Here is a 25136-nt window from a genome sequence, read left to right on the forward strand (position 1 = left end):
GACATAAAGTATTATGGAATCACTTGCATTTTATGCCGTGTTCATTGTAATCTTCAGGTAATGTATGTGCCTGTGATACCAGGCATCAAAATGAACATGAAATTTCAAAAAACAAGGGTGGTCTAATTAATTTTTTACATGACTGTATTTATATATGTTATATATTTATTACTTAAAATAACAGACAGATAAAGCATTATTACAAAGCGGTGTGCTTTATTATACATTGTACCCAAAATGGAACCATCTTTTACAAAATAAACAACATGTTGTATTTAAAGATGTCTACAGATTGAGATCATAAATTCATTTGGAAAATACTAAATGAGGAAACAGATCCAGTGAGAAGAAGGTTCATGTTCTAACAGACTTCTACACAATCTGGCTTTGTGCGTTCGCTTCACTTTAAAGTTCTGGAAGTTACATGCATGATTTATACAAAAACGATTCATCAATTATCGGCCTGGTTAATTATCAGGGACGATATCCTGCATCTTTTTCCCAATTATCAGATATTCATTTTACAGTCTGCTCTAACTGCCAGATGTTTCTCTTCAGCAGAAACACAACCTGGGAAAAAAAAGAACAGGAAGCACAGCTGTCACCAAAAACCAGGAAATAAGATGTTATTGATAAGGCTACGCTAACAACTAGCAGCTAAGTTAGTGTCTGGAAAACAACAGCTAATAATGCTATAAAATTTGAGCCTTTATGGGCAAATAAAAGTGACTGAACAGAGAAGAATGAAAATAACAGAAAAACTGTAAATGTTACAGCAGGAGACAAACCGATCAAATAATCAATAGAGCATCTTCAGATATCATTACTCATGTTTCTATTGTGGAGATTCAGTCACAGTAATTATTAATAATGAAGTTAAGAATGCTTTCTGCTGTCACATGCTGTTAATACATAATGTTTAATGTACACGACCGGTCAGAAGTTTGGGCACAACTTCTCATTCAGTGATTTTTATTTTTAAGTATTATTTTCTACATGGTAGATTAACACTGAAGATTAACATTTTTTTGCTTACAACATAATTCCACAGGCATTCTTTTACAGTTCTGATGTCTTCGGTATGAATCTACAATATTTAAAATACTTAAATTAAAGCCATTGAATGAGAAGGTGAGTCCAAACTTTTGACTGGTAGTGCACATCAGTTCCAAATATTGATCATCATTATTATTTCTTGAGTACCAATCATTGATATCAGTATCGACCCTGAAAAACAACAACAAAAACATTAGTCGAGTGCTAACTGCTGTCAGCTCTTAGTGTTTGTGTTGGCCCAAGACACTAACATTAGCACGTACCTAAGATTTACAAACAGAGATTTTGCATAATGTCTGGATCTTACGCTTGATTCTGTCGCCTACTAGAGTGAGCGTTATGTGACATAGTTCTATTTTACTCACTTAACTGTGATCTTTTACTACAAGACTCTATGTTAAGACCTTTTTATAAAAAAAAGAATTGTTCACTTTTGTTCACTGTGAACCTGTAATTTCTTCTCGTATGAACAATAGATTAATGTCTGCGCTGCGGAATCAAAGGAGTGCCACAATAAAAGACAAATCTGTTCAACAATAAGGAAATAAATGTGTAAATATAAAGAGGAATAAATAAAAGAATGAATGAAAAATCTGTTGAACAATGAGACAATATAAAGAGGAATAAATGAAAAAAGTAAACAGATTTATTTTAATTCTTTTTATTTATTCCTCATTATATTTGCACATTTATTTCCTTATTAAGTTTTATTTATTGCTATTTATATTTACACATTTCCTTATTTTTAACAGATGTTTTTATTTATTCCTCTTTATATTTACACATTTATTTCCTTATTTTTAACAGATTTAATTCTTTTTATTTATTCCTCTTTATATTTGCACATTTATTTCCTTATTAAGTTTTATTTATTGCTATTTATATTTACACATTTCCTTATTTTTAACAGATATGTATTTATTTATTCCTCTTTATATTTACATTTATTTCCTTATTTTTAACAGATTTAATTCTTTTTATTTATTCCTCTTTATATTTGCATTTATTTCCTTATTATTAAGTTTTATTTATTTATTGCTATTTATATTTACACATTTATTTCCTTATTTTTAACAGATATATATTTTTTATTTATTCCTCTTTATATTTACACATTTCCTTTTTTTCTTGACAAATACATTTTTTATATTTTTATTGTTTCCTCTTTATACTTACATGTTTATTTCTTTATTTTTAACAGATTTCTTTCTTAGTTTTTTATTTATTCCTCTTTATATTTACACATTTCCTTATTTTTTAACATATTCATTTATTGTTCATTTTTCTTTATATTTACACATTTATTTCTTTATTTTTTAACAGATTTGTTTATTAGTTTTTTTTATTTATTCCTCTTCATATTTACACATTTCCTTATTTTTTAACATATTAATTTATTGTTCATTTTTTCTTTATATTTACACATTTATTTCCTTTTTTTTAAAAACAGATTTATCTTTTACTATGGCACTGCTGTGATTCCATCCTGCGCTGATGTAAACCGGCCTAGAAGCACCACGGAGCGTCTACAGCTGGGTGCTGTTGAGCGTCTCTGACAGACCGGTGGGACCATCAGAGGCCTGGTGTCGGTCGTCTTGAACCTCAGAGTCGGACTGCAGCCTTCTCCTGGTCAGGTATTGGCTGCAGGAGCAGAAGGTATGGTAGAAGGAGGAGGAGAGTCCAGCGATGTCTGTGGAGATGTAGGGCAGTACCTCTGGAGACGCCTGGTTGTAGTAACTGATCTGCACAGACGCACAAAATAATCGCAGTCAGGGTTGAGAGATTAAGATCGAAAAGTTTCCAGAGAAAATGCATCGAGTCTCACCAGGGACTTGTTCTGTTTGGTTTCCAGAATAGTAAATCCAGCACAGAGGACCTCTCCTCTGTTGAATCTCTCAGTAGGAGGGTGAGTAGGGAGGGTGACTGAGCGCAGAGCGATAACGTACGGATCTCTGAGCAGGAATAGAAACAGAAAGAGACAGTTAGTGCTGCTGGACAGAGCTGGATGAGCTTCAACAGTAAGTGGGATTAGATTAGGAATTATTTTGTGCCGACAAAGTGAGTAATGTTTCGATGTCTGCAGTCTTCCTCAGAGCGCCATCTGTGTGTCTGTTTGTTTTGTAATTTTGTTTCTCACTTTTATCATTTTTTGTCTCATTTTTGTTGCTTTGTGTCCTTTTTTACTTGCTGGTGTTGTGTGTCTAATTTCTGTCGCTTTGTAACTCTGTTTTTGTTTTGCTTCATGTTGTTTGTGTTACTTTTTGTAGATTTCTGTCTCGTTTTTGTCATACTTTGTCTTGTTTTTGTTGTTTTTTCTCTTTTTTTGTCTGACTTTTGTCGTTTTGTTTCTCCTTTGTGTCGTTTTGATTCTCGCTTTTGTCGTTCTGCGTTTCCTTTTTGTCACGCTTGTGTTTTTTTGTCTTAATTTTGCCATTTTGTGTTTTGCTTTATTCGTTGTTTTGTGTCGTTTTTGTCATTTTGTGCTTTTTGTCTCGCTTCTGTTGTCTATTTGTTTCTCGCTTTTGTCATTTTTTGTCTTTCTTGTGTTGTTTGTCTTAAGCAATAAACTCAAACTTTATTCATTTATACAAATAAATAAATAACGTTTGAGTTTATTCTTTTGTCGCTTTGTAACTGTTTTGTCATTTTTTTTGTCTAATTCTTTGCCATTGTATGTTGTTTTTTGTCTCATGTTTTTCTAGTTTTGTGTTTCCTTTTTGTTTTTTGTCTTTTTTTTCATTTCGTTTTTTGCTTTATTCGTTGTTTTGTGCATTGTTTTTGTCATTTTGTGTCTTTTCTTTGCCTCAGTTGTGTCATTTGTCTCATTTTTTTGCTGCTTTGTAACTTTTTGGTCTCATTTTTTTGTGTAATTTTGTGTTTTGTGTCGTTTATCTCTGTTATGTTACTCAAATGGGAGCGGTTAGATTCTGTATGGTACAGTTTTACATTTGAAACCCAAAATGACCCTCAGCCTTGTTTTAAATTTGTCAGGATAGCAGCTCATTTGGTCGGTTTCTACTTGCTAGGTCACTGAATAATTCTTCTGTGAGAACAACACTGGGTGGAACGTGTTTGTTTGTTTTACAGAGAAACAGTTGCGCCTTTTTTCTTTAATAAGAAAACGACACAACGGACACAATCAATCAACCAGTGTGACCTTCATTACCCGCTGCCACACGGTTTCCTTCTGGAAGCCAACAAGATGAAATCCTGTAGAATCCCTCCTGGGCTGTTGGCTGAAGTCGGGGATCCCACGGCTCCAGGAGGAACTGATGGAGTCACCACACGATAGAGGAAGTCGTCGTCATCCACCCGATGAATCCGCTCACATTTCCTGGTGCAGAAAGAACATACGCTGATGAATGAAGCTCTTCTGCTGTTCCTTTATCCAGCCAATCGTTTCCTTTTCCATCATCTGCTCGTAAGGTAACCTTGGCAACAAGGACAAGAAGTCCCTCAGGAGGATAGTGGACGTAGCCTCTAAAGTAGCCGGGGTATGTTTGGACAGTTTCAGACATTTTTAATGCACAAGTTAACCTCCTGTTGTCCTCATTTACAGGCACCAAAAAATACTGTTTCCTTGTCTGAAAAAAAAAACAAAAATTCCACAAATTTATGAAAATTTGCAAAACCTTCAGGAAGAAAACTCCAATAATTCCTTAAAAGTTTCCCTTAAAAGTTAATTTAAAAAAATCCCCCAAATTTGGCAAGAAAATTCTTGTAAATACTTTCAATAAATGAGTAAAAATCTTCCAAAAAAATCCTAAAAATATCTAAAGTGATTACATATATATCAGTAAAACTTCTAATATTTTCTTGAAGAACATTCACAGAAAAATCAAGCAAAATCCAGCAAATTTCACTGGATTTTGGTTGATTTTTTTATTGTGAATGTTCTTCTTTTCCACCAAAAAATGTTAAAAGATTTTCCAATAATGTTAAAAATGTGGACATCAGAAGTTTCACTGTGAAAATATATATATTTTTTCACATTGTCAAACTTTAAAACGAGTCGATTTGACCCGCAGGACGACACAAAGGTCAAGAACCTAAACGGCCTGAACCGTCCAGCTCAAACTGATTTTTCAAACAGTGTGTGTGTGTTTCTATGAAAGCATTACTTGTAGTGTGAATCCCAGCTCGGTCTGTCGCTCAGCTCGGCCAGCAGATAAAACGCCCTGTCAGCGGGAACGTCCACCTCCGCCTCCACCCGGAAACTCAGCATGGATTTCTGCTCCAGGGTGTAGAGACGAACCTGAGGACGAAGAATCACATCCAACATTCAGCTGCTTACACAAAACAAGACAAAACGACACTCATAGAGCGTGTGAACAGAAGATACCGTGTCTTTCTCAGAGCTGAGACGCCAGTTGTTTCTAGCAGACAGCATCTTCAGAGCCGACACGTTGTTGTAGCTCAGATACACCTGGAAACAAACACACAGAGCCGTCATGCTGCGATACACCTTCCCTGATATTATTTTGTTCAAGAACTAATACTAATGTCTTTTTAGGGTCCGAGCACCGATTGAAACTCTACGGTTTCTTTTTCTTCTCCTTCACTCTTTTCAAACTCCACTTTGCCGGTCTAAACATCCCAAAACATGTCAAACTTTGCATGCACAGGGCTGGCGAAAAATCTGATATTTTATGGGAGTTGCGCACACGTGTGTGGCAAAATGGCTCCATAGCGCCCCCTGTAAAATTGAAAACGTGGTCACTAGGCTAACTGCTGACTGAGCCGTCTGCAGCTACACAGACTCATACAACAAGCTACTATAGCAGCTAAAAGGTGTTTTTTTTTTCTGTGATTGAACCAACATTTGCTTCCTGAGAGCATCGGTGATCCGTAGAAAGCCATGACCCAAACAAATGTGACTATTTGGAGCAAAATCAGCATTAATTAGTGTGTCATTAGGCCTGAAGTTTGCGCTCACCTGGTTTGATGGGTTCCAGGGTACAGACAGAGGGACTTCAGCCTGCTTACGAGAAATTATGTATTTTCTAAAACACAAGAAGAGCAATTAGAAGTGAATGACAGTTACATTAAAACCGAGTTTTTTAACCTCTTCTACTATTTCAAATGCAAAGAAACAGACAGGTATCATGCAAACTGTACCAACCCCTGATACACACAAGAAGATTAAGAAGGTATGAGCCGGTAAGTGCTGTTAATAGACTGATATGTCACCTGTCCAGTCTGATCTTTTTTCTGGCTATGGCCTCCTGGAACCTCCTCTCACCTTCCTGTAAATCATAGAAACAGACAGAAGAGGATAAATAAGCAACTCAGTTCAACTTTTACATCCTGCATCAGTTTGTCTGAGGTAGGAGTGGCTGTGTCCGTCTTTCTGGTCATCGATTTAACTCCATAAACTCATTTCTGCCATTTAAAGTTACACATCTAGAAGGCTTTGCTGTGAAAATAATCCCTTCCTGCCTTACACTGATTAGATGTAACTCTATGACATCCCAGCCTTTTCCTCCAGCCACCAGTCCGCTACTTGCTGCAGCTAGAGCACACCGGCTCACCCACAACTCTGCTTAAACCACTGCAAAATCACTTTACACGACAGTATTAAAGCTGAAGAATGACGCTACAGAAAGCCCCACCATGCACGCTGACTCGATTAGTTTCTTGCTTCTGAAAGCCCAGAAGTCTGAATCTATGTTTCTGAGACTATTATTAGCACACTGAAGTGGAAAACTATGCTTCTTTTTCTTCTCATGATGTGTCTTCAAATGTATAAAAAGGCACCACATGGACACGTTAAAACATGGTGAGAATCTTGAATTTCACAGGAGACGTCTTCAATCAATGATATCATTTGTTCAAGACGCTCCAAAAGTTTAGTCCATGACGCTGGGCGACTCCACAGAGATTCATAAAAGGTCTAAATTAAAGCATCACACTCAGATATCCTCATTTTTACGGCCTGCTGTGGGACAAACTCACTGATTCCTACACTTCTCTTTCAGGCGCTTCCTGTTGTGAAAACATTTAACACAGACCCGAGCTGAAATAACCCTCAGCGTTGATTATTTCTCTGTGATTTCATTAAAAAAATGTCTCCAGAGCTACACCCCCTGTCAAAAGTTTTGAGACACGTTCTAATATATTTGAATAAGAAAGTGTCTCAAAACTTTTGACAGGGGGTGTAGATAGCTCCAACAGAGCTACGCTAAAATCCACGGTGTCCAAAGCAGAACTGGAGGTGATTCTACATGCTCTTATTTCATCCTGTTGAGATGACTATAAAGCTGTTTTTACCTGTTTAAAACAATCCTTTTTTAACCGGCTTTATTTTTATTCATTGTTTTGACGCACTTTATTTTAGCTGGTTAACAGTTTAATACCTTTAGCATTATTCTCTTTGTTTTTATCCGTGTTTTATGATGGTTGCAAAGCACTTTGTGATTTTGTGTCTGTAAAAAGGTGCTATATAAATAATTTTTACCGACTTACATAAGACATAAAACAGCTTTCAGCGACTTAGCGGAGCTTTTCTTGGCCAGAAAACTGATCCCGATGTGTAGATTCAGTGCAGCGAACCTTTAATCTTTCCTGCTTTTGTTTACCTTGATGATGTTATTATCTCATGAAAACACAGCACCTTTCACCTGTACTCTTTATCTCCTGTAAGTGTGACTCAAGACTGATTAGAGCTGCTTTAGTGAACACTAACGCTGCTTCTTCAAAGCGTTTATGACGGACGATATTTATCGTTCCAGCTCTGATCTTTGTTCTGTCAAACCTTCACACCAACACATTCATAAACTAAATAAACAAAAATACAACACGTTGAGGTACGAGCTGTGCACATGCTTTAAGTGTGTTGTCGAGCAAACAATAACAATAATAATATTCTACATCTGGAAATGTGTTTTAAACACAGAAGAAACTTTCGTCAGTGGTCCAAACTTTCTGCAGCCACAACTTCAAAATTCACATCAAACAATTCAGACTTCAGGAATGAAATATGTTCATTTCATTTACTAATTTGTTATTTAGGACCCAAAACTAAGGTCTGAAAAATTTGTATTTTTGCATCTTCACCCTCAGGAATGTGTTTCATCTGGAAAACCATCTTAAAGGTTCTCCAAAAACACAACTCCCAATGTGACAAACAGATACAGAAGAAAGTATTTCAGCAGAGGCAGATTTTATTTAAAGTATTGGTGCTTGAAAATGAGAAAAAAAAAAAAGCAAAAACTTCAAACAAGCCCAGTTTTGTGACCCCAGGGATCTCCTCTAAGTGTTCATCTATGAACACATCTAAATTTCTCCAACTTTGGAGTCTTCTAACAGCAGCAGATTTAGTAAAGCACGGCAGCTTTTTACCGTTTGGATGCGACAAAATGGTGTTTATTGTCATGTGTGTAAAGTTACAAGCTGTTCCTAAGCTTTCTTTCTGATGAAATTAAACAATATAAGAGGCTGACTTTGCCTCCCATAAATACTAGATACCACACTTCACACTAAATCATATTTTTATTAAAATATATTGAACATTTTGTACTGTCTTCTGTGGTATTCTGAACATTAGCCGAACTAGGGCTTCACTGACACTATCTAATGCAGAATTTGGCTGTGATGTTCTCTAATTGACCTCATTTTTGTGTATTTACTGATTAAGAACACGGATATAATTCCCATCCTCGTGCTCCTACAGGGACAGGGTCTCCTATTGGCCAACTCACCAGAGGTTCAGGTCGTATCCGTGGTAACGTGCATGGCTTCCCGTGGTCGTCGAGCACCTCAAAGGTCATGAAGGCTGAGTTTATGTGTCGGTTAGGCCCCTCCTCATGGTAGGCTTCTGCACGAACTCCCACCTCCATGCTGCAGGAAACACACCAGATCTGTTTTCAACCTCTTCTTCTCTGCTGGAACACCGAGCTGTTATCAAAGCCCATTTTCTCCCCCACGGTTCATTTTATCTCATCTCATCGTCCGTATCTTCACGACTGATCCTGAATACCTGTTTTTGAAGGCGTTGTTGACTATCGCCCTCATCAGCAGTCTGTCTCCAACCTGAGAAGGTCCTCTGAAGGTGAACATGTCGATGGTCCGAAGAGTCGGATGAGCCTGACACAGACGGCTGAACGGAGGAAGAAAAGGTGGACAGAAAGATGGAAAAACAAGAACCAGAGAAGTTTGGAGCTAATTTCTGTTATCTAGTTAAGCTTATTTGTACTTCTTGTTGTCGTTTTGCTGTATCTCTTCTGGTTTACTTTAAATAAACTCGTGACTGAAAACATTTTCTGTGCAGACAAGCTCTAAAAATATGTGTTTCTGCTTCTCTGGTGCACAGCCGGTCATTAAATAGAATTTGGAGAGGCCTTAAAGCATCCATGTTTTGGTCTCTGAGGCATTTTTTGATTCTCTCATTGAGTCTCGGTTATGGCTGCTAACACCCACCAGTAAACACATCCTGAGTGTGTGAATGTGCAAAGAAGGTATTTTGAATGTCTGTGCTTTGTTCCATCCTCCTGACACACCACGATCAAATTAAAAGAGAAACTACATGTATGTTTGTGAATGTACCTGGCAGCAATCGTTGCTACATTCACCATCCAGGCCATGATCTGTCCTCCAAACGTGTTCACCTGATATTTAGACAAACAGGAAGCATTTGACAGTGATGAGAAACGAAACACACGGACAAAAAGCCGCCACATTCACCAAAGGCCACGGGCCTCATTTTTAAAACTCTACACAGGGATCCATACCAAAAGTCGAGAAATTTTCTGCCCCTTCTAACGATGATCTTCAGTCACTCCCACCCAGAAGCTCCCACAATTAACCCTCCTGTCGTGCTCATTTACGGCACCAAAAAATATTGTTTCCCTGTCTGCAAAAAATCCAAAAACTCAGGAAAAAAATTCTCCAAATTTGTAAAAATGTGCAAAATCTTCAAGAATATATTTTTTTAAATGTTTCCTTTAAAAGTCTGATTTTTCAAAAAAAAAAAAATCCCCAAATTTGGCAAGTAATAAATTTTTTAAAAAATTGCAAATATTTTCAAAAAAATGAATAGAAATCTTCCAAAAAAAATCCTAAAAATATCTAAAGTGAATCCATATATATCAGTAAAAGTCTTAATATTTTCTTTAACAACATTTTTAACATTTCTTTTTTCCATCAAAAAATGTTAAAAAAAATTTCCAAAAATGTTGAAAATGTGGACATCAGAAGTTTCACTGTGAAAATATTTTTTTTCCCCACATTTTCAAACTTTAAAATGGCTCAATTTTGACCTGCAGGACGACACGGGCGTTAATAAACTAATGATGTCACGCATAATAATTTATCAGTCAGAGGGACCAAACCAATGCTTTTACTTTCATACTTTAGCCCTATTTTGCAGCTGATATTGACATATTTTCACTTTAGCTGGATTTTCATGCAGGACTTTTACTTGTAATGAAGTGTTTTTAAGCTGCTGTGTTAGTACTTCTATTTAAATGAAGGGTCTGAAAACTTCTCCCACCTCTGCTCGTCACTAATTAGTAGCACAGCAATGAGTGAACAGGGACGCAAAGGAAGCAGCTGAAGAAGAACAAGAAGTGAGTCAACAGCTTCTGAAGACAGCTGATGTGTTTTCATTCATGCTTCGTCCATCCGTATGCTGACTTAAAGGGGGCTGATATAAGGCAATCTAAATAAACATTACCACATCTGAATCCCCTGAAATTACCGCAACATCAGAAAATGCTGTATCTTTCAGCTTCACTGCACATTTGTTTTACTGCACATATAAGACGTCCACACAGTGCAAGCAAGACACAAAGCAACACAAAATGACACAAAATGACTAATACGACACACATGTCGTATTAGTAGTTCGTGGATAATTGATAAAAACAACACAAAACCGCATCCTGCTCAACATAAAAACCGCAGAATTACATTTAAAACATTTTCCGGAAAAATGTCCCTTATTACCCCGCTGTCATAAAAATAAAAATCAGCCTCTTTCAGTTCCAGATATGAAGCTGGTCGAAGCAGACAAAGTGCTCCGAGATAAGATAACGCTACTGTACTGTGTGTGCTCAGACGAATGATGCATAAGTGAGCACATGGAAGTGAAAGGGGAATCGCACTCATAACGTATCCAAAGAAGGAAGTGTGGGAAGAATGAAAACAGTTCGTGCTCTCTTGAAATTTCCCCAGTGGGCTGCGAACACACAACACAAGGTGAAGACATGCAGTGTGTGTCTGTTTGTTTTAAATGCACGGCCTCCTTCAGTGGCATCATGTGTTTCAGCCTACGCGTCAACATGTGCATTGCTGGTTGTACTATCAGCGGGTGACTCACCGAGGCTTATGAAAGCTCCGAAGGATGTCAGAATAACCTTCCTCTGGAATAAAAGTCAAATGTTTGGCCTTTTCAGTAGTTGTGTGTGAGACTAAAAGATTTGGCATCGATCTTATTCTTTATTCGGATCCCCATTAGCTACCACTGTCGTGGTCGCTAATCTTCCTGGGGTCCACATAAAACATCACAACATATACAAACACTAATCATACAAATAAAAACTGATGTCGTCAGGATACAAACTACATTACATTAATATACCTATCGCTGTTAAAATTCAAAAACAAACAAACAAACAACAAAATACAAATATACAAGGATTGATTATTCTAATTGTACTAATTGTGTGGTCTCACTCATAAATACTTTTTAAATAGATTGTTTAAATAAGTATTTGCTTTTAATTCTTTTCATATTTTCAGGTAGTAAATTCCATTGCTGGATAGCTCTATAAAAAAACTGTTTTTTTAAGCAATTCCGAATTCGGTTTTGGACATTTCAAATACCCCAAACTTACTTGTCTAGTTTTATGACTATGTTTAAGACCTGCATTTAATAATCGATCACTAAAAAAATTGGCGTCCCTTCCATATTTGCATTTCTAGAAAACTTTATAATACTTGATGTTAACTTGGCCTCTACAGGTAACCATGCCAAACTGTGATGCATCCTAGCCACATTGGTTTTAAATGAGCAATTGAGTATTAATCTAGCGGCTCTATTTTGAACTAATTGTAGTTTTTTTATGTCCATTTTAGCAGCAGAGGACCACACAACCATACAGTACTCCAAATGTGAGAGAACTGATCTGATACCAAGTAAATACAAGGCCAGTGTTGGCGATACGAATACTGATATTTCAGATTGACTTTTACAGCAGTTGGTGGGTTTAGAACAAAGGTTAGATGCTGTATATGGTCACCCACATCTGGAATGAAGATGGGGCTGTAAATGCTCACAAGGACTAAAGGCTGCAACACACTGTGCGATGAAAGATAACAACCATGAGAGAATTGTGGAGAAATCTTTGGTCTTGGCTCTAAATTGATGGTCCACGAGGGTTAATTATAAAAGGACAAACCCCTGCTGACTGAGTGAACAGGACACTTCTGATGTGGGCTGTTCAGGAGCAGGAATGTGCTGATGATCCAGCAGTGGATGGAAGCTGCACAGTCAGCTGTTAAAATAAAACACAGCTATAAAGGACTATGATTTGGTTTGGCCTGTGTGTTTTAAATGGAGAGGTGTCTTTTTACGCACATAGATATGAGAACACTTCTGCCTTGAACAGGTAGAATAAAGAGAAAACCGCTGTTGGATTCCCAGCCTGACTGGATCTATCATCCTCTTAGCTTCATAAAATGCACTGCTCTGTGCGTACAGTTAGAAATGAAGCCTCGGTATTTAGATTCACTCGGAAAACTTTTACTGATGAAGACATGACAAAAATCCCAATCTAACTGAAACATAACAGCACCAAACACAGCATCAACTGATATCCAATATTTGAAAACTGCTGCTTCCTCTCCTTAAAAGTGCCACCAACAGACAAACAGTTAAATGAAGGAATAGCTGACCTGATGGTTTGCATGTGGAGGTAGAACCAGCTCAACGCTCTCCACCTTGGTCTTCTCTGCTGCCACTTTATTGGAGACCACTGAGCTGTCGGCTGACACACACATGCACATCTGAATTTTAATTATTATTCACCGATTACATGACTTTAAAGTCAAGTTCAATATATACTAGGAACCACTAGAGGGGAAAAAAAGAGCCATCCATCCTTCAAAAAGTCTCAGATGTTGACTAACTAGGCCAATCCAAGGACCCAGAGACTTACAAAGGCAGAGAAATCTGAGCCAAACAATTAAAACGGATGCATAAGGTGTTAAACAAGCAAAATAAAAAAACAATACACGATCTAACATGATACATTTCTATATTATTGTTTTAAAGCTTTTTTGTGATATGATAATACTAGATTTATAGAATTTTGGCAAAATAAACTGCACTATGCTTTTTAACCCTCCTGTTGTCCTCATTTACGGGCACCTAAAAATATGGTTTCCTTGTCTGAAAAAAATGCAAAAAAATCTGCAAAAAATTCCCCAAATTTATGAAAATTTACAAAACCTTCAGCAAGAAAATTCCAATAATTCCTTAAAAGTTATATTTAAAAAATCCTCCAAATTTCACAAGAAAATTATTGCAAATATTTTCAAAAAATGAGTAGAAATATTCCAGAAAAATCCTAAAAATATCTAGAGATATTTGGAGAATATGTGAAGGCTTTGTTGTGGCCAGGCAGCGTAATATATCGTAACATAATAACAGTTTCTCACTGTTTTCAGCTCTTGACAGCCAGCAATATGATGCACGCTGTCTGACTTTAGTCCTATTTCATGTTTGATCACTGCTTCACTGTATTTCAATAAATAATACTCTATTACTGTACTCTATTCAGCTGCTGTCAACAACCTGATCATCTACAATTCCCTCAGGATTAATAAAGTGTCTATCCATCTATCATCCATCCATCTATCATCCATCCATCCATCCATCCATCCATCCATCCATCTATCATCATTCATCCATCTATCATCCATCCATCCATCTATCATCCATCCATCTATCATCCATCCATCCATCTATCATCCATCCATCTATCATCCATCCATCCATCCATCCATCCATCCATCCATCCATCTATCATCATTCATCCATCTATCATCCATCCATCCATCTATCATCCATCCATCTATCATCCATCCATCCATCTATCATCCATCCATCTATCATCCATCCATCCATCTATCATCCATCCATCCATCTATCATCCATCCATCCATCTATCATCCATCCATCTATCATCCATCCATCAATCCATCTATCATCATCCATCCATCTATCATCCATCCATCCATCTATCATCCATCCATCTATCATCCATCCATCCATCTATCATCCATCCATCTATCATCCATCCATCAATCCATCTATCATCATCCATCCATCTATCATCCATCCATCCATCCATCTATCATCCATCCATCTATCATCCATCCATCTATCATCCATCCATCCATCTATCATCCATCCATCCATCCATCATCCATCCATCATCCATCCATCCATCTATCCATCCATCCATCATCCATCCATCATCTATCATCCATCCATCTATCCATCCATCCATCATCTATCCATCCATCTATCTATCCATCCATCCATCCATCATCGATCCATCCATCTATCATCCATCTATCCATCCATCCATCATCTATCCATCTATCCATCCATCCATCATCTATCCATCTATCATCCATCTATCCATCCATCCATCATCTATCCATCTATCATCCATCCATCCATCATCGATCCATCCATCCATCATCAATCCATCCATCTATCCATTCATCATCCATCCATCATTCATCCATCATCTATCTATCCATCCATCCATCATCCATCCATCTATCTATCCCTCCATCCATCATCCATCTATCCATCCATCAATCATCTATCCATCTATCATCCATCCATCCATCCGTCCATCCATCCATCCATCATCGATCCATCCATCCATCCATCATCAATCCATCCACCTATCCATCCATCATCCATCCATCATTCATCCATCCATCTATCTATCCATCCATCCATCATCCATCCATCCATCCATCCATCTATCCATGCATCAATCATCTATCTGTCCATCCATCCATCCATCATCCATCTATTCATCATCTATCCATCCATCCATCCATCCATCCATCATCCATCCATTCATCATCCATCCATCATCCATCCATCCACCTATCCATCCATCATCCATCCATTCATCATCCATCCACCTATCCATCCATCATCCATCCATTCATCATCCATCCATCATCCATCCATCCACCTATCCATCCATCCATCCACCTATCCATCCATCCATCCATCCATCCATCCATCCATCCAGCCATCCATCCATCTATCCCACAGTGTCTGTTTTATCAAGGACAGCATTCATGTGGTCTACCCTACCCTGCTGGATCGACCCACTGGACAGCAGATCCTTGATGATGTCATCGTGGACCATCCGGACCCTCCTCCTCTCGGCCGCCACGCTGTACTCCACCTGCTCCTTCTGACTGTGAGGGACGATGGGCTTCAGAGTCACCTGAGACGTAAAGAGTAAATTTAACCTGGACTTCATCACAAACACACGCAGACTAAACCTTAACAGCACCGAATGACCTCTGATCTACTTTAATTTCTGTAAACTGACATAAGAAGTCAGTGCACTTCTTGTTTTTTATGACTCTCTGATCTCCAGAGAAAAGCACGCTATCCACAAAAAATTCACCAAAATGACAAAATTGAAGCTGTAAAACAAACAATCAAAAAGTCGTTGGATTTTCCTCTTTCCGGTGGTCCATGAACCTGTCATAGGTGACCTACGATCGCGTCTGGAAAAATAACTACGCTAAAATGTGAGATATTTCTTCAAAAGCACTTCATTCTACATGTATGATTCTGTAAAAAACAACCACAAATTCTGCTGTCCTCACCACGACTGACTAGCTATGAGCAGAAAGGACACAGGAAGGGAGATTAAGAGGAAAATAAAACATATTTAGTCAGTAAAATAACTGCAGTATGGCTCAAAAATGGAATACAGAGGAGCAAGTTGTCAGCAAGTTGTTGGAAGATACAGTCAGTTCCATAAATATTTTTATTTATTTTAGCTCTGTACGCCACCACAATAGGTTTGAAAAGAAAAAAAAATAGATGTGCTTTAAGTGCAGACTTTCAGCTTTAATTTCAGGGCATTTACATCCAAATCAGGTGAACAGTGGAGGAATTACAACACATTTAAGATTCGCCCTCTACCTTTAAAAGCACCAAAACTGATTGGACATTCGGCTTCTCTGCTGTTCCAAAGTCAGGAGTGTGTTATTCCCTCATTATTCCATTTACGAGGAGCAGATAAAAGGCTTAGAGTTCATTTTAAATGTGGTATTTGGAATCTGGTGAGGACAACTCTCAAAAGAGCCGTCACTGTCGGTGAACCGAGCCGTCGTTAGGCTGAAAAATCAGAACAAACTGTCGAATAAAACTGCTAAAACTATCTGCGGAGTTGTTGTGCAGAGTGGTGTAAAAATGTCTATGTAGAGGCTATAAAAATGTGATTTGGCTCGTTCAAATAGACCTAGTCGTAGCTGTGCTTCTTCAACAGAGACGCAGGAGTCGATGTCACAATGAAAAATGAGCCAACAGTGAGTAAAAATGAGCAATGAGCAAAAGAAAGGCAAAGAAATGGCTTTTGGTTTGGAGGGTTAATTTTATGACAGACAAAATCCAGAAAGCTCTTAATCATAACCTCTTGTCATGTAATCCCCTCACCTTCTGCCCTGTGCTTGTGCGCTGCGTTACAAAGGTGGCGTAGGCTTGACAAACCCTCCAGTGACGATCAGTGAACAGGTCCTCGCAGCTCACCTGTACGCCCACCTGTAGTGAAATACACAAGAGATAATCCATGGTCGAAATCTATCACAGCGCTTCTTCACATGTTGAGGGAAACATTCTATTTTAATGATGACACAAGCTGATGAAGCCTTTAAACAGCAAGAATCAGTGTTACCTTTATCCTTCATGCTCACAAAATTAATCACGATAGACAAAAATGACCCAAAACACATTACGAAAGGTCAAATCTGCTCTTGGAACTGGTAATGGCTTCTGACATAGCCGATTAACCCTCCTGTTGTCCTCACTTACAGGCACCAAAAAATAGTGTTTCCTTGTTTGAAAAAAATCCAAAAATTCAGCAAAAAAATTCCACAAATTTCCGAAAATTTGCAAAACATTCAGGAAGAAAATTCAAATAATTCCTTAAAAGTTATATTTTACAAAAATCCCCCAAATTTGGCAAGAAAATTCGTGTAAATATTTTTCAAAAAAACGAGTAAAAATTTGCCAAAAAAATCCTAAAAATATCTAAAAAATGATTACATATATATCAGTAAAACCTCTAATATTTTCTTTAAGAACATTTTTAACATTTCTTTTTTTCCACCAAAAAATTTCCCAAAAATGTTAAAACTGTGGACATCAGAAGTTTCACTGTGAACATATTTTTTTCCCCACATTTTCAAACGAGTCAATTTGCCCCTCAGGAGGGTTAAAGGGTGGACATTTCTGTGCTGTTTCCTTCACAACAGAGAAACTACTGACGATGAATATCTGCAGCAAACTAAGAAAAAGAACCAAATCTTCCATCCAAAGACATTTGAAGCACCAACCCCAAAAGATTTTAGTCACAGCTAAAGGAGAAACTCCAGCGCCGAAATGACAAGAAGTGAGAATGTTTTGTTTCTTGTCATTTCATTTCATCAAGAATAGCACATTTTGTTCTATGAAGTGATCTGAAATGACAGGAAAATGCATTGATTTCTATTAATGAGGTAACACAGACTCATTTTCAACTGTTAAAGTCATCTAAGACAAAAGCTGACAGTTGAAATTAGAGAATGAATGTTGATCCCTAATTTTTATGAGTGTTGATGTCGTTATATTTAATAACAATTATTGACAGAAATAAATCAAATGTGCTACTTTAGCTCTGATGCAGACGTCTTTCTCTCTGTATAGTCCCTCTAGTTACATGACATGAGCGCCATCCAACACTGAAATCTGACGTTTACTGACAGAGACGGACGACCACATTTGCAGAACTGAGCTGTGTTTTGAAGGCGAGGCAGCAGATTCTGCTGAAGTTGAAGAACCACAATGTTACACAAGCACGCCCAGTTTTACGGACAAAATGCCACAATCTTTCACTTTGTCGTCATTTTGTTGCTGTAACTGGACTTTTTTCTTTTTTTGCTGACTGTGCTCAGATGAGGCTGTCACTACGAGGTTTGCTGCATTATCTAGTGTAACATTTCACCTTCCAACAGCGACTTTGGCATCTAGCTCCCAACTGACAGACACATCACTCCAGCAGAGACACAACCTGCAGAAACTCAACGCTAAAACAGCAATCTAAAGAAATGAACAAAGTGTGGCTGACCTAACCGAACCCTACGCTAGTGGCTTGAAACATCACCGTTCAAAAGTGTGGAGTCACTTAAAAATGACCTTATTTTTGAAAGAAAAGCATATTATTTTTCAATAGAGATGACATTAAATGAATCACAAATCCAGTCTACAGGGTGACCCAAAAGTTTGGAAACAAATGAAAAGTCTATAATCCAAATAATAAATGTTATTTCAATAAATCAGGACCACAGATAAATTCAGAAGAGTAACAGATCAGTGTAAAACAAGCATATTTCGACGTGTTCATGTTTGTTTCTTATACAAAGTTGTGAACGTTTCCACCACCTGGTTACACTGGTATCTTCTGGAATGTATCTTCATTCATGCTTATGAAGGTTCCTCAAACTGACCAGTAAATGTTTGAGGTTTAAAACAATTAAAACTGTCAGATACTTTATCATCAAGAGTTTTGAAATCTGACACTGATGGCCTGCATTTTGAAGTTATGCTCCATCATACCTGGACCTTATGGTTCTATTAATTTTCTTCTGAGTTATTGCACTCGGCAAATACTATGCTTTTAAGTTATTTTATTATGCTATGACAAAAATGGGTAAAATAAGAGTGAATTCATGCACCCCCAACTCTGATAGACACTGCAGTTAAACTTTGTTTCCAAACTTTTGGGACACCCTGTAGACTTTGTTAATGTTGTGAAAGTTTGGAGGCACCCAGATAATTCCATGTTTTCCAGTAAAACTCACATTTTTATCTATGTGCTAACATAACTGCACAAGGGTTTTCTAATCATCAATGAGCCTTTCAACACCATTAGCTAACACAATGTACAGCCATGGCCATAAGTTTGAACACAAGTACCATGACGCTTGTGAATCTTAGAAAATACCACAAAATTGTCACTTACAATACAGTACACAACTCCTGAGAACTATATTAAGTTTCATATTTTTAAAAAACATCAAAAGAGTTTGGTGTCATTTTGTTATTCTTACCAAATTCGGTTGTGAAAGTACTGCTTTTTTTTGTTATTTTCTTCTAATATTATGTTTTGGGAACAAAGTTGTTCCAATTGTTGGAATTTATTGATAATATTATATCCCTTGTTGATTTGTTGACTAATTAAACTGGTGCTGTCAAAAAATATTAGTTATGTTCTGTAATGGACATCAAAACAGACATAGTAAGTCATGCTGTGTCCAAACTTATGGCCATGGCTGTAGCATTAGAACACAGGAGTGATGGTTGCTGGAAATGTTCCTCTGTACCCCTATGGAGATATTCCATTAAAAATCAGCTGTTTATAGCTACAATAGTCATTTACCACATTAACTATGTCTACACTGGATTTATCATTAATTTAATGTTGTCTTCACTGGAAAAAAAAACTGCTTTTCTTTCAAAAATAAGGACATTTCTAAGTGACCCCAAACTTTCGAACGGTGGCGTACACGCAGGTATTTAAATTTTTCCATCAAGTTGCACCTTTTGTGTCAAACTAGTGAAAAGTGACCCACATGTGAGCTACTGTGTCGACGTTTTTGTGCGCATATCTTCAATTATTTGTAATGTAAACTTCACTGACCTCCATACTGGTGTTAAAGGCTCTGTTGACCTTCGCCCTGATGTTCACCACCTGACCCACGCTGAGTAGAGACAGAAAGAATGAATTAGTGCATTTAGACCTACTCTTTTCCACACACACACACACACACACACTCTCTCACACATTTATTACCTAATCGTGTGTTCAAAGTAGATGTCGTCGATGGAAGCGGTGACGCAGGGACTTCCAGCATGCCTCTCAGCTGACCACATGACACAGAGATCAGTCACTTTCTGTCTGGTCGGCTTTGAACCCTACACTGAATGCTGACAAACGGAATAAAAGGCATTTCCACGCACACAAACCTCACCAGACAGGCAGGCGGTGGAGTCCATCCATTTGAGCAGCTGTCCCGCGCTGAGCTCCTGCCGATGGTTGCTGTGACACGGCATCACGATCTGACTCATCTTCACCTCCGTCGGGTTGATCCTCTCTTCTTCCTCCTCTTCCTCCTCCTCATCCTCCAGATCACCAAACACTCTGGAAGTCATCGCCAAAGCTGAGAGAAGAGTTTTAAAGATTAAGTTATCAATACGTACTACGATGTAATTACACCTTTCACCTAAACAGGATTACAGATTTTAAGGTTGCTAATAATGTGCAGTAAATAACAGAAGTCATCTGTTGTAGACTGAAACAATTAGAAAATTAGGAGAAAATCTAAGTTTAACCCTCCTGTTGTCCTCATTTACAGGCACCAAAAAATAGTGTTTCCTTGTCTGAAAAAAAAATCCAAAAATTCAGCAAAAAAATTCCCCAAATTTCTGAAAATTTGCAAAACCTTCAGGAAGAAAATTCCAATAATTCCTTAAAAGTTTCCCTTAAAAATTATATTTTTAAAAAATCCCCCAAATTTGGCAAGAAAATTATTTTCAATATTTTTTAAAAAATTGTAAAAATCTTCAAAAAAAAATCCTAAAAATATCTAAAGTGATTCCATATATATCAGTAAAACGTCTAATATTTTCTTTAAGAACATTCACAGAAAAACCACATTTTTTCTGTGAATGTTCTTCAAGAAACATTTTTAACATTTCTTTTTTTCCCACCAAAAATGTTCAAAGATTTCCCAAAAATGTTGAAAATGTGGACATCAGAAGTTTCAGTGTAAAAATATAGAATTTTTCCCACATTTTTAAACTTTAAAACGGGTCAATTTTTACCCGCAGGACAACAGGAGAGTTAAAGACTCAGAGAGACGAAGAAATCAGGCAGCCAAAAGTAAAATAAAACAAGAGAGAACATTTAAAATAATCAGGACATAATATATAATAAAGCACTAAGACTGATTATAGCTGAAAGTAAACCTCACATCTATAAAAGCGGGTTTCAAAAAGAGGAAATCCTCTTGTATTCAACTTAGAAGAATTGTAGTTATGATCTTTTTTTTCTGAATCAACTCATATTTAGGTGTCATTGCACAGGTTTGAACTAACTTTTTCTATGTGATCTTTACTTTAAAAGTCTGTGTCCTTTAACCATGACTCACTGGGTTCAGTGTTTACATGGAGATTACAGTCTTACTGCTAATGATGGCGACACAGATTACTGCAACAGCTTCCTGATAGTGAATCACGTCCAACTGAATGCTATTTTCCTTCAAGAGCTGGAAAGTTTATCTTGTCTCAGACAGAAACCCACCAAACCGGTTTAAATTTACGAGTTGGTATTTTGCTTGTGTTACATGGATCACTGCCAAACACAGTCTGCTCTAGTCAGCTTTCATAGTGACACACAGAGCTTGATGAGTTTTCAGTTCAACATGTATGAAGGTACAGTAGCATTAAGCTGAACAAGCTAACGTTACATACCTGTAATTTAATATAAACTGTATAGAAACGATGGACTGTATCTTTTATAAACAGTCTGTGTAGTCAACATGTTTAGCTTTGAATGGGTTTTAACCATGTCAGACGACATATAATACATATATTTACCTTTTTCAACAACATACTTGTTGGCAGAGATGAAAGTTTGCTAGTCGCTAAAGTTATCGAGTTATTAATTTTCACTCAACTTCAAAAAAACTTCCACGTTAACCGCTCAAAACGGTACCAAACACCGACATGCCAGCTGGTTAAATCACCTGCTGTTGCTAACTCTAGCTAGCTACCTAACCGTCCTCAAAATAAAACGAAATAAAACGATAATTAGTATAAAAGCGTTAGTTTAAATAAAGATGCACGAACCTGCCTGCTGACCGTCACAGCGTCAAGCTAGACACAGACACCGTGTTATGTAAAGAGACGGTCATGTTCCGGTAATGCCTTTCAAAGTAAAAGATGCGCTAACTAACACGCTCTTCCTGAAGTGCGTCTGCATCTATTCAGGGGTTGAACTGTCCTTTCAGTATCACATAATCCTGACTTTCAGGCACTGCATGTATAAAAGCAGCACAGAACATCTTAATTTACTGATTTATATAAACATTTTAAATTGCAAACATTATTTTGGTGGGTTAGGTTCACAGAGTAATATTGTTAATTGCGTCAGCTTAACATTATGTGTTATTTAAATTCAAATTCCTCAATAAATTCATATTTGCAAGAACAAAAATGTAAAATTATTGATTTAGATAAACATTTAAAGTTGTAAACATTATTTTGATGGGTTTTGTTCACATAATAATGTTGGTAATTAAAAAAATACATTTATCAATTAAGATAAACTTTCAACATTGTAAATATTATACTAAGTTACTGTAGATAGTTTAGTTGGACCGATGCAATTCAGATGTTTCATTATTTTCCTTTTGTGATACACTTTTTTAAAACTTGAAATTCATTGAACGTGTTATTTCATCTAGGTTAACATAAAGTACAGATTACTCTTTTCTCAAAAAAAAATAAGAACGCTCTGATGTTTGACCACTGATTTTTGATGATAACGGAAAACCTGTGGTTGATCTGAAGACAGCTGTTGCAGCATGTAGACCTAAAAACATTGCTGAACTGGACACCAGTGCCCATGAGGATTGGGCAAAAATTCCCAAGGAGCTGCCAGAAGCTTGTTTGAGACGATGCCTCCCGTCCACAGCAGGTCATTGCAGCTAAGGGTGCTGAAGATACAGCCTCAAAGTTTAAATTTTGGATGGATCATTATTAATTAAATCTTGATTTTTGCTTTGGTATTATATTTCAATAAACTAACTGTTCACCTTTTTTATAATTTAGTAGTCACCTGCAGTTGTGATTTTGCCAGAATGTCAGGTTGGTTGAATCATTTTGCATGCAGTTGTACACAGCAGAGTCTAACTTGAACTTCAGAAAGCAGAAAGTAAAACAGCTGTAATAAAGCTTTAATTTACCTTCCTGCATCTTCCTCTCTGTCATGTTAACTCCACCGGCTGGTCTTCTTCTGTCACTGTGAGGTCGCTTCAGTCGGTTTCATGCAACCTTTTCCTGTCATTAAAGGGCGTGAACCAGCTCCTACCTGCCGTGACCTCACAGGTTTATACACCAACATGCGTCTGGAACGTCCTCTTCCACATACTTCATGAAAGCACCATCAGTCAAAAAGATAATCTCACATAAACCGATCAAATCCGTGTTATTCCTGCTGCCCTCCCAGTAAAGCTGAAGCACAGGTCACCAGGCCAGGGGGCATTTTAGAACACGTGGTCATTAAAAGACAATCATTGACTTTTTCAGTCTTTTATTTACAATAAAGCTTCGCTGTTGTTTGATGTAGCAGATAAAGCACTTCCAGGCAACTTGCCCGGAGGAGCTGCACATATCTGCAGCTCCATGCCCTAAATAGAACCTGTTCCTGCTGCGTCCTCACATGACAAGGGCTGATTTTGAAAATATGACCTTGCTGCAACTTTTCAGCAACAGATTCTCTCCAGTGAAACTCAATTTTTTTCTCTTCCTCGAAAACGCGCACAGATAATGTTCTTTTGATGCATTGTTTTTCTGCAGAACTGGTGTCTGGTGCAAACACATATTCCTGAATTACTGCAGTACTCCAGCTTATCCTTGTGTAGTAGAGTTTTACATCGTTTGAGCTGAATTGTAGGTGAGCTGGTGTGCTCAAGCTGCAATAAGTGGGGAGTCACGAACGTCAGTGATCTGCACAATGCTGTAAAAGCAAAGGTTAAGTCATTTTTAAGAAGTAAAACAAAACTCCTTAACATGCAGCTTTGGTTCACAGAGACCAGTTTTTAGGGGTTTAACCAACGACCAGAGAGGAACTAGAACTATCTCCCAAAATCCTGGAAAAACTATGAAGAGTACCGTTGTTATCATAAATACAAAGATACAGAGTTCAGAATGTTACTGGGAGTTTGCAACGATTTGGTTAACGTTGGAAAATTTTATAAAAGGACCAATTTCTTTGCTGCATTTCTTTACTATCAGAAGATTTACATTTAAATCACTGGATAAGAGAGAGAGAGAGAGAGAGAGAAAGAAAGACAGAAAGAGATAAATGCAGAAAGAAAGACAGAAAGGAAGACAAAGAAAAACAGAGAGAACGACAGACAGAAAGAATGACAGAAAGAAAAGACGACAGAAAGACAGAAAGAACGACAGAAAGAAATAAATGCAGAAAGAAAGACAGACAGAAAGGAAGACAGAAAGAAAAACAGAGAGAACGACAGACAGAAAGAATGACAGAAAGAAAACAAATACAAAGAAAGACAGACAGAAAGGAAGACAGAAAGAAAAAACGACAAAGAAAGACAGAAAGAACGACAGAAACAAAGAGAAAGAAAAACAGAAAGACAGAAAGAACGACAAAGAAAGAAAAAAGGAAAAACGACAGAAAGACAAAGAAAGACAGACAGAAAGAACGACAGAAAGGAAGACAGAAAGAAAAAACGACAGAAAAAGAGACAGAAAGAACGACACAAAGAAAGACAGAAAGAACGACAGAAACAAAGACAGAAAGAAAAAACAGAAAGACAAAGAAAGAAAGACAAAGAACGACAAAAGAAAGAAAAAAGGAAAAACGACAGAAAGAGGCAGAAAGAACGACAGAAAGGAAGACAGAAAGAAAAAACGACAGAAAAAGAAAGAACAACAAAGAAAGAAAGAAAAAAAGGAAAAACGACAGAAAGACAAAGACAGAAAGAAAGAAAGAAAGAAAGACAGAAAGAAAGAAAAT

The 25136-nt window shown here is 37.3% G+C and overlaps 1 protein-coding gene across 2 annotated transcripts; it reads right to left on the minus strand.

The window, feature by feature from the left end:
• Positions 1-194: 194 nt before the first annotated feature.
• LOC110963613 (acyl-coenzyme A thioesterase 11-like) lies at positions 195-23604 on the minus strand. 2 transcript variants are annotated; one of them, XM_022212058.2, is made up of 17 exons: positions 23338-23604; positions 20341-20529; positions 20163-20232; positions 20010-20070; positions 16769-16873; positions 15407-15542; positions 12952-13043; positions 9601-9662; positions 9035-9154; positions 8757-8895; positions 6247-6302; positions 5993-6059; positions 5399-5482; positions 5178-5311; positions 4223-4390; positions 2882-3008; positions 195-2798 (listed from the first exon to the last, which is right to left on the minus strand). In XM_022212058.2, exons 1-17 carry the CDS (start codon positions 23360-23362, stop codon positions 2583-2585), a joined length of 1851 nt encoding a protein of 616 aa, XP_022067750.1. In that variant the 5' UTR covers positions 23363-23604; the 3' UTR covers positions 195-2582. The 2 variants fall into 2 exon arrangements, with proteins under 2 accessions (XP_022067750.1, XP_022067751.1); XM_022212059.2 differs by lacking the exon at positions 23338-23604 and adding an exon at positions 22220-22274.
• Between the last annotated feature and the right edge of the window lie 1532 nt (positions 23605-25136).

The sequence above is a fragment of the Acanthochromis polyacanthus genome, chromosome 9 (assembly GCF_021347895.1).
Source record: "Acanthochromis polyacanthus isolate Apoly-LR-REF ecotype Palm Island chromosome 9, KAUST_Apoly_ChrSc, whole genome shotgun sequence".
NCBI lineage: Eukaryota > Metazoa > Chordata > Actinopteri > Pomacentridae > Acanthochromis > Acanthochromis polyacanthus.